The sequence below is a fragment of the Gastrolobium bilobum genome, unplaced genomic scaffold (assembly GCF_033153095.1).
Source record: "Gastrolobium bilobum isolate Gb01-03AN ecotype WA unplaced genomic scaffold, APGP_CSIRO_Gbil_v1 utg212064, whole genome shotgun sequence".
Taxonomy (NCBI): Eukaryota; Viridiplantae; Streptophyta; class Magnoliopsida; order Fabales; family Fabaceae; genus Gastrolobium; species Gastrolobium bilobum.
In genome coordinates, this window is record NW_026898719.1 from 1 (window position 1) to 10,442 (window position 10,442).

General features: G+C 32.3%; 2 protein-coding genes across 2 annotated transcripts; one reads left to right on the forward strand and one right to left on the reverse strand.

The window, feature by feature from the left end:
• Positions 1-37: 37 nt before the first annotated feature.
• LOC133283534 (expansin-A16-like) lies at positions 38-3,402 on the reverse strand (the record flags this gene model as incomplete). The annotated part of the gene is made up of 3 exons (XM_061480396.1): positions 3,159-3,402; positions 821-973; positions 38-254 (listed from the first exon to the last, which is right to left on the reverse strand). Coding segments are annotated over exons 1-3 (614 nt in total), but the record flags the coding sequence as incomplete, so codon positions are not given.
• Positions 3,403-5,544: 2,142 nt separating this feature from the next.
• On the forward strand, positions 5,545-6,646 carry LOC133283532 (protein TERMINAL FLOWER 1-like). Its single transcript, XM_061480395.1, has 4 exons — positions 5,545-5,757; positions 5,981-6,042; positions 6,199-6,239; positions 6,429-6,646. The coding sequence occupies exons 1-4, from the start codon at positions 5,557-5,559 to the stop codon at positions 6,644-6,646; spliced, it is 522 nt and encodes a 173-aa protein (XP_061336379.1). The 5' UTR covers positions 5,545-5,556.
• The last annotated feature ends 3,796 nt before the right edge of the window (positions 6,647-10,442 follow it).

Below are 10,442 nucleotides of genomic sequence, written 5' to 3' on the forward strand. Positions count from 1 at the left end.
GATGGCTAAGTCAAAGTGCTTGCGTGGTGGGTTGCACCATCCTCCATTGTCACTTGGTATACTATAATTTGGAGGGCAAAGGTCGGTGGCTGTGACATAAATAGAGGATTGGCCTTTACACCATTGAGAGTTTACACATTTGATCTGGAAACATGCCCCACATGTCCGGCCATTGTTGAACAAAGCTGTGCTCAATGCTGTTGTGTCAAGCCCATAACCTTCTTTAACCACATCTTGATACCCACAAGCTCCTCCTGCAATCAAGTTATTCTTTTTCTTCGTAAGTAAAAGACATGTATGCATAAAAAAAAAAATTAACGTTTCTCCAATTACATAAAATAATCATTCAACCCTAGAACAACACTATTTTAGGACTTAAATATTGAATAATTTTATAAAATTCATGATATAAAAGAAAAGTACAATTTCTGAAATACACTAATTACTCTTTATCCAAATCCCAAAACGACGTCTCGTGTTAGGGTCGCTGGAGATAACTTTATATAATGTAGCAAATATAAACACTTTTCCCTAAAAATAATAAGAAACGAACATATTTTATTGGAAAAACAACTTCTCCTTTCAAAGGAGAACAACCATCTTATGCAATAGAAACAGTTGCTGGGGTCTCATTTATTTTTTTGAAAAAGAAAAAGAAAAAAAGCTGGGCACAAGAATCGATGTGAGAGCGGTAGATGTTTTTTGAATGAAGTGACATGAGAGGTATAAACCCCTATTTTATTATGATGAAAAAGTTTGTAGTATATGTAATGGATTAAATGAAAACTATACATTGATCAGCATTCAAAATTGATCATACCAAATGTTCCGGAGTTTCCTTCATAGAAGGTAGCATGAGCCTCCTTCCATTGGCTAGGGCTAAACTTGGGGCGATGATGCTTGCGGGTAACGCCCACTCTGTGACCTCCTTCAAAATTGTTATAAGCTTCATATCTCCATGGGGAGATAATGTCTGCATGCACATCAGAAATTGGCAATGCAAAAGAACAAAAGAATTCCCAAAGGAAATGCCATGGGAATTGCAGGTTTGATTAGAAGTATTCTTCTAGATTATGTTGTAGCTTGGTGTTGGCGAATATATATATAAGGTCCAAGGTTCTTACTTTGTCTAATGTTTTTGGAAATGACACAGCAATCACCTCTCCAAATGGAAAATATTTCCAGTATTCCATTAATACTAACGATTCTGTGAATTATTCATTCAAATTACAGAAGCGGAAAAAAACCTATTTAATTGCATTTATTCTCCATTTATCCTGAACTTCCACTTTTTCCTTCTCTAGTAAATGAGTAATTATATTATTCCGTTACTATTGAAGATATATATATTCCTTCAAAAATCGTGTCTTTGTAATCACAGATATTTTAGTTTGTTTCGTTCACATTAAGATAGCAGTGAAAGAATGTATATTTATAGTCTAATTGGATGACATTTGCAAAATAACACCTCAATCACCTCTTCAAATCAGTAATCAACTAATCATCATTATTTTCATTTATTTCTTTCCTTATAAGCACCATTATTTAATTTGTTTCTTTTCATGTAAGATAGTAGTAGGTTTTGTATATTGTTAACCTTACATGACATATACAAAGTAGTGCATAAAGAAATATGAATGAAATATATAAAGAATAAAAGTTTGATGTGATCCACTTTGTGAAAAAATTATTCAATTACTATTTCGTGAAATTTTTTTATCCATCAACCCCTCTTCATTTTTGCTGGCTCCACTAGCAAGATTAGGATATCATGTCGCAACATTCTAGAGTAGGCAATATAACCAGAGTGTGTAATTTTCCCAACAAGACTCCAGGATGTTATGGTTCATCTTATCATCTATTCCAAATTTTACTTTCTCTTTTACTTTTATTTCTAAATATTAATTAAAATCATGAATAATAATTAAAATTTAAAAATAATACAATTACGTTATTTTTACAATCAACATTAAATTCGTTCAATCAAATAATAATTAACACATTAAATTATCAATGACCAGATTGACTTTTCTCCCAAAGAATTCAAATTTTTGAAAACAAAGATCTTAAAAATTAGTATATAATAATTAATATCATTAAATCCTCCATTAATATTCTGGAAAATGTATTAAGCTCATTTAGTCAAATAATAACTACTATGTTGTTAGATGACAATTATTTGTGTGATGCTATCTTTCAGAAGTACCACAAATTTAAAAATATAAATTTTATTGTGGATCATAACAATTTAATTCTTGATTTTTTAAAAATTTAAAATTTAATAAATTTAGAGGACCTCGAATAACCAATTTTCATCTAATGAAACATCAATTTCTTGTTGATGCATTTAAGATTGGTTTAGAAATATTCGTGTGTGCGTCAGTGCGTGCGCGTGTCATTTTGGGCTTTTTTGGCTTATTTCATAGTTCAGGAAATTTTAACCAATGTTTGTTATTTTATATTTTTCATTATATCCTTTAGCTGCTCATGATTACTTTTCATTATTTTTTATTTTATTTTATTTTATTTATTTATTTAAGGTTTGGAGAATCCAATTATTATTTGAATTTTTTGGTTAAATAAAATTTAGAAAAGGTAAATAGTTTTTCTTGCAATCCTTGTGTTTAGGGGTGGTAATTATTGTGAATTAATAATTAATTAATGAATTTGATTTGCGAAAATAGTAACTGTTGATTGACAAAAATCAACGGTTAAGATATGATTGTAAGATATTATAAACGAAATAAGTTGTAAATATAACCTTATCTTTTTTCTTTTCTTTTTACATTTTGATCAATATTTTTAACGCTTTTACGTTTTATGTTTTTTTGACTTTATGATTTTATGTTTTACGATTTATTATTTCCTTTCCTTTTTAGGTAAAATCTCAATTATAACTATGTTGCTCTTACAACAGACTTGGATTAAACTACTTGAATCAAACTAATCGAATAATCGATGAACCGAGGGATAAAATAAAAAAAACAATAACACTTAGAGAAATAAAATAAAAATAATTTTATTTGAAGGGATATCATATGAGACAAGTGATGATTTATATTATTATCAACATAATGCCTAGAGACAAATCGAAAAACACCAAATGTAGGTGTTGCAGAGAAGCATTTATGGGAAGTTTTTGCCTTCATAGGTCTGACCAAACTGCCAATACTTAGGGGCGACACGCCTTGAGACACTGGACCTTCCATCACTTGCTGTCACCCTGAAGCTCAATCTCTCTCCCACTAACCTAACATCTGTATCCCAATTCTGACCCCAATTTTGCCTCAAATCTGTCCATTTGAACTTGCCATCATCCTTCATCACTTGCACTCTTACTATTTCCCCATCTCCTCCAACATTCCACACTTTTATTAGATTGAAATAAGAATTCCCATTCATGGTGAACCTAATACCTCCCTCCCTCTTGCATGGTACCCTGCATATACATATATATATTGTAACAAAAAAAAACATTATTAATTTCGAATATATATCATGCAAATTAATTTCAATATATATACAGCTATAGAAATGTAAACCTTATATATATATATATATATATATATATATATATATATATATATATATATATATATAAAATACCAAAATGACTAAAGGATATTCCCTGCTTCATCATTGGCATCAATAACTTTTGCTTAAGTTAAACGACAAAAACAGGAAGTAAAAGATAAACATGGGCAGCTTAGTATTTTCATTAAAAAAATATGGAAACTTTTGAAACAAAAAAGTTTACGTTATCTAAATTTGGAAAAATAAATGGGAATTAATACCAAAATAGGCAACTAACGGTTCCAGACCAAACAATTTTGGAATCATGTCTCCACATGGCGCATAAGATAACTCTTAATTTAATTAGTATTATATTTCGTTAATGAAATGGTACCTGTAATTTATTTATGCAAGAAAAGGGTCATATTCCACTTTCCAATCATAATATAAGTATAATTAGAACCAATGTTATATAATATGAAAAAAAAATATCCTTTTGAATGACACAAGCTTGTGTCATTTTAGGCGTTTTACAGAAAGTACGACCGGTCGTACTTTGTGTAATACTGAAAAATTACTTTTTTTTTTCTCTTTTCTCAGTCACATTACTGACGTGTAAAGTGAAAAAAAAAAAAACTTTTCAGAATCACACATAGTATGACCGGTCGTACCATGTGTAAATCATAAAAGGACACAACTTGTGTCCTTTTGAATGACACACACTAAACCCATATAATATATATGCAACTATGCCACACAAAATTTAGGGTTTGTTTTTTTCTTCTCTGGAATTCGCATGTATGTGCACACATGTCAACCCCTTATTTAATTTCCCCCAGCAAAAGAATATAAACAGAACGAGAAGAACATAAAATTTCATGTGTGGGGATGAGAATAGGGCAGAACGGTTTCTAATTAAAGAAGCTCCACCTTCTTCCTCTTTTTCCAAACTTGGAACTTGGTTTGAATCTAATAAGAGTTAGTTTTATTCTGAAATGACATTGGGCACTCAAACATAGTCCTCATAGGCATGTATAGCCTTGAGCATTTATGGTGGAGTTCCTTTAATTATGCCCTGTTTCTCAAAGAATCTTCCAACAAAATTAAAAGAAAGACAATGGCGGAAAGAAAGGAGAATCACACACCCAGAAACAGAAAAATTGAATTTTGTGTGCATGCAATTAAGGAAGGTTCTCTACGCAAGGAACACAAGAAAAATTTCTCCACGTCCTTAGTACTATTGCCTTATATGCTAAAGAGAATAGTAAATGCGGATGTTCAAGAAGCAAAAAAAAAAAATGCCTAGAATTTTGCCTTTAATAAAACGGTAGAGGCATGACAACTTGCAAAGGGAGGACCCACAATACAGTGTTACACATGATGCTTTTTCTCACCTGAGCTGTGAAGCTTTTATTGGTCAAGAAATTCATTGTTCAGAAGTACAGCCAATCAAGAACCGATTCCAAGGGACCCCATTCTGTGTGCATGAGAGAGAAAAACGAAGAGAGAAGCATTTTCGCCAAGCACCTGCATTAATTAATAAGGAATTATTTTAATTTAATTAGTAGTTTCGAATTTGAGTTCATCTTCATGTAACGTAGTTGTGTTAAAAAATTTGTAATAAGAGTTTTGTCATTTATATGATCTTACTTGACTCAAATTGGATTAGTCGAGTAATTGATCAATGAATAATATAAAAAAAATGAAGGATTTGTCACATAATATGACTAACATGATTTCAGCAGAAACATCCCACAGGCATTTGTTGAAATGAGCCAAAGAGACAATGGTGGGTGGGAGCACCCGCACCTGATTTATAAGCCTTTTCCTTCCGTAGACCTAATCTTTTCTCTATATTTAAATTATATCTTGCAATATATTTTAAAAGGGGAAAAGAAAAAAAACACTCTCGCTCTACCATGAAAGATACTTTAAAGACATTATAAATATGGAGCTCATTACTTCACTTCTCAGCAGGAATTCTCAAGTTGTGTGCTTCAGTTCTACTCAGCTTTCTTCTCTCTTCTTCCTTGTTCCTCTTTAATGGCAAGAATGTCATCAGAACCTCTAATTGTTGGGAGAGTCATAGGAGAAGTTCTTGATTTTTTTACCACAAGCATAAAAATGACCGTGAGTTACAACAACAAGCAAGTCTTCAATGGGCATGAGCTCTTCCCTTCCACTGTCACCACCAAGCCCAAGGTTGACATTGATGGTGGTGATATGAGGTCCTTCTTTACACTGGTATGTATTTTTAAAAAAATCCCATAATCTCTTTTTTCTCCTTTCTTCTAATTCCTTTTTCTTTAAAGAAAAGGGAAGGAAAAAAAAAAAACTTGAGCTGTTTTCCTGTTTGTTTTTTGCTTGTGTTCTATAATTGTACTCACACTGTATAATGTCTCTTTTATTGAAATGCTCTTTAAAAAATCTTAATCATTAAGCTAAGTGTCTCCCTTTTTCATTGCAGGTCATGACAGACCCTGATGTTCCCGGCCCTAGTGATCCTTACCTAAGAGAGCACTTGCACTGGTACTTCATATAAATAGAATATATTGATAGCTAGAAACCAGTTATTTTATTTGATTAAGCTTAGATAGTTACTTGGGCTGTAACAGTATATAATGCAAACCAATCATTCACAAGTATCTAACAGTCAAATTTTGTTCAAACTACTTCTTTTTGCAGGATAGTGACAGATATTCCAGGCACAACAGATGCCACGTTTGGTAGGTTCATGATCACATATTGATTGATCTACTACATACATATATATATAACTTATTCTTACACCAGTATAAGAATATCCTGCCTCATATATATATATATATATATATATATATATATATATATATGTGTGTGTGGAGACTTACTCACGAGTCGAGTCATGACAGAGACTGATAAGTATCATTTTGTAGGCAAAGAGTTGGTGAGCTATGAGATCCCAAAGCCAAATATTGGGATCCACAGGTTTGTCTTTGTGCTGTTCAAACAAAAACGTAGGCAATCTGTTACTCCACCACCTTCAAGGGATCACTTCAACACCAGAAATTTCGCAGCAGAGAATGACCTTGGTCTTCCTGTGGCTGCTGTTTACTTCAATGCACAAAGGGAAACGGCTGCAAGAAGACGCTAGCTAGCTGGAGCTATAGTGTGCTTGCAAAAAAGTATTGAATAAAGCGATTAATTATATAACTTTACTTTGATACGGACGGGGAAGTACGAAGAGTTCAGTACTAGAAATCCTCTCATGTGGCAAAAATAACTTGCAGAAAGAGAATCGTTTTCTTCTTTGACTATTAGATGCTACGTGTTACTTTCTATTAGATATGTTGTACTGTGTATTTTCGTCTATGTATATTATTATTACCTATAATGGTATTATATGAGAGTGGTCTTATATAAAGAAATAAGAGGTGTGGCACACCATGTTGTTTCGTTTCCTTTAAATTAGTTTAGGGTTTGGCTTCACTTGTTTCCTTTAGATATGCTGGCGGGTGCCGTGGAGTGTCTTCTGTTGTTTTTCTCTTCACAACTACTACATTGTATTTGTAAAAGAAAGAATATATATTATATATATATATATGTGACTTGTAAGCATTTCTTAGTCATGTTTAATTTTCAAAATATTTCAGTCATATATATGTGGCTTGATCAAGTAATGAACATGAAAAACTAATAAATAAACAAATAATGGCATGCTTAATGTCAAGAAATGCATCACATAGTGGTATATATACTACTGCCATAATGGAATTCAAGTAATCAGGCTAACTCATAAAATCCATGGCATAATTGAGAAAGCCATTGTGGCATCGATTTGATTCAAGTAGGTGGAGTGGGTAAAAATGTTAATAAAAAAAGAGAGGATATAATTGTAAAACATCATATTTTAATTTGATGTAAGAAGGGATATCTCAATTACATTTATACGATATTAAAAACTACGAAAACTTTCTACGACATGTACTTGACAAAAGTACAAAACTGTAATCTCCAATGAATGGGCCAATCGCATTTGACTAAAATCTCACCTCTTCACACTACTCTCTTTAACATAATATATGGCATATTCCCCTTTACTGTCGCCACCCAAATCTGGGGATAGCAGTTGAAACTAATGGGTGAGCTCTTCATATTCTCCCTCGTGATATTTACTCAAAATTGGGTAGGCAAACCAGAAAAACTGATCAATTTACATAACACACATATGTCCTTCATTTTCCACGTCCATGTTAGTTCTTTTTGAAAGCTCTCTTAGAGTATAGAAGGGATGAACAATGCTTCATTCAGATCAGAAAAATGAAAAGTACAAAAAAGTATAGCATACCTAACTATTTATACTAGGCATGAGCTACATGAATAGTAAACAGAACTAACCACTCCTAACTACTTACAATAGACTATTACAGACAGAAAGCGGATAATTCAGAAGCAAACTATCTAACCATCTATCTGAAAAGTAAATTGATGACAGATGAATAATAAATGAATACGTGAATACATTATACCTAATGAATACATTATACCTAATGTATTCACGTATTCATTTATTATTCATCTCTCAAGTTGGAAGGTGGATATCATACAACCCCAACTTGAAAATAAGATCATAAAATGAGGCGGAATGGAGGGCTTTGGTGAAAACATCCACGAGCTGTTGAGTGGTAGATATAAGTAACAAATGAATCAGATCAGTAACTATCTTCTCTTTGGTAACATGACAGTCGCGCTCAATATGCTTGTTGTGCTAATGGAATGAAGGGTTATGAGTCAAATGGATAGTAGCTTGATTGTCACAATATACCTTAACAAGAAAGGACAAGGCACATTAAGATCACGAAGCAAATTGCTAATTCGTGTAACTTCACATGTAATAGTGGCTAATGCATGGTATTCTGCTTATGCTGAGGGGCAAGATATAGTGCTTTGCTTCTTTGATTTCCATGATATTAATGACTGTCCAAGGAAAATGCAATAACCCATAGTGGATTTGCAAGTGTCTGGGCATGTGGCCCAATTTGCATCTGCAAACCCGGATAGTTGCAAGGAATTATGAGAAGAAAACAAAAGGCCCTTAGCTGGTGAGGCCTTTAACTATCGAAGGACTCTACAAGCAGCAACATGATGCTTTTTGATTGGGTTGGCCACTGATGTGTCTTCAATTTATTATGTATTAAGGGTTGATATGAGTATGAAATTGATTTAAAAAGAATTAAAAGATATAAGAATTGTAATTAAAGTGTTATTTTATTCTCAGTAATATTCTCACAAAAATTCTCATATTTTACAATAATTTTCAGCTCAACAAAATGATAATTTGGAGATCACAAGTTGTAAGACTCAATATAAAGAGAGAATTTGGAAGCATATCTGATTGTGGATTCTATATATGAAGATTTGTTATGATTTAAAAGGAAACTCTTATCTTCAATATAAAAGAGAAGATTTGGAAAGAGGATTTGATGGAATAATTATGAATATCTGATTAGTGATTTTAAAGAGAAATAAAAGATATGCTTATTCAATTATAAAAAGGAGGTTTCAGGGAGGGATTCATTCATTCTGGCATATTCGGAAGAACGGGAGAAAATAGAGATCAGAGAGGAATTGTTGGAGAATTGAGAATTTTCAAATAAAGAAGCTTGAAGAGGATTGAAGCAACATTGAATCAATTTCTTTCTTCATCTTCATGACTTCTTCTATTTTTTTTTATTTCTTTGTTTTGTTTAAGTCAGCTATGTCTAAGTAGTTTTCTTTTGTAGTTAGGGATATCGATATGACGTGAATCCTTATTTTTTAGGTTAATTATTTTATTAATAAATTGTCTTTAATTGTTGTGTTTACCTTGAATTTCATTCTAAAATTCTTTTATGAACTGATCACTCATGTAGGGATAAAGAAGATTAGGGTTCACAATAGACATATTGGGATCTTAGTCTTGACAGGGGTAAACATCATTTCTTACATGATCTAGAGATAGACTTGTAAGAATTGCAAATTTTATAATTCATCACGTTCAAAGCTTAATCTGAAAGAAATTTCTATGACATTAGGATTTTAATTGAGTTAAAGGAATAAAGCTCTAAAAAATTAGGATTCAACCAATTAAGTTTTTTTTTGTAATAAACCAATTAATTTTAGATGATGAATAGTTTGAATTAATTAAGACACGATATTAATAAATTGAATTAATTCACTTAAGGAGGATCAGAGGTGAAGTAAAACCCCAGCTACAGTTTTGTCATTGATTTCTTAAATCTCATTTAATTCTTTGTGTTCTTGTTTGAAATTTATTTTAATTGCATTAACTTCTTAATTAATTTTCATAATTGAAAATTACTCTTATAAACTACTTGACTTGTCCAAATTCAGGAGAATAGTGAGAGTAGTGATTAGCATATTTAATCCTCGTGGGAACGATACTCTACTCACTTCTTTATTACTTTTATGATCAGTATACTTGACATGATCGCAACAGCCACGAACTGGCTCAATTGTTGCACAACAAATGAGATGCTTGGCCTAGAGTTTGTAAGATAAAGCAAGTGACCTACTAACTGGTGGTAAGTACCAGGATCAGAAAATGGTTCATCGTCACCTTGTCTCGAATGCAATGTGGCTTCCATGGGACTAGAAGCAGGCTTAGCACCAAGCAATCCACTCTCTGAAAGTAATTCAAGCACATATTTTCTCTGATTTAACACAAGGACACATTTTGAACGTGCAACTTCAATGACAAGAAAGAAATATAAGGGACCAAGTTCTTTTATACGAATCTAGTTGTCTAGATGCCTCTTAACAGAATTGATTTCCTCTAAGTTATTACCAGCTAGAACCATGTCGTCCACGTATACTAGAAGGCAAGTAAAAGTGCCCTCATGAGTTTTGGTGAAAAGAGAATGATCTGCCCTTGATTGAGAGTATCCAAG

What these genes read in the sequence shown, in the direction of transcription:
- LOC133283532 (XM_061480395.1), top strand. Translation starts at nt 5,557, where the DNA reads ATGGCAAGAATGTCATCAGAACCTCTAATTGTTGGGAGAGTCATAGGA. An exon ending in TGAGGTCCTTCTTTACACTG is followed by an intron (nt 5,758 to 5,980) that starts GTATGTATTTTT and finishes TTTTCATTGCAG; the next exon opens with GTCATGACAGACCCTGATGT. An exon ending in CTAAGAGAGCACTTGCACTG is followed by an intron (nt 6,043 to 6,198) that starts GTACTTCATATA and finishes TTCTTTTTGCAG; the next exon opens with GATAGTGACAGATATTCCAG.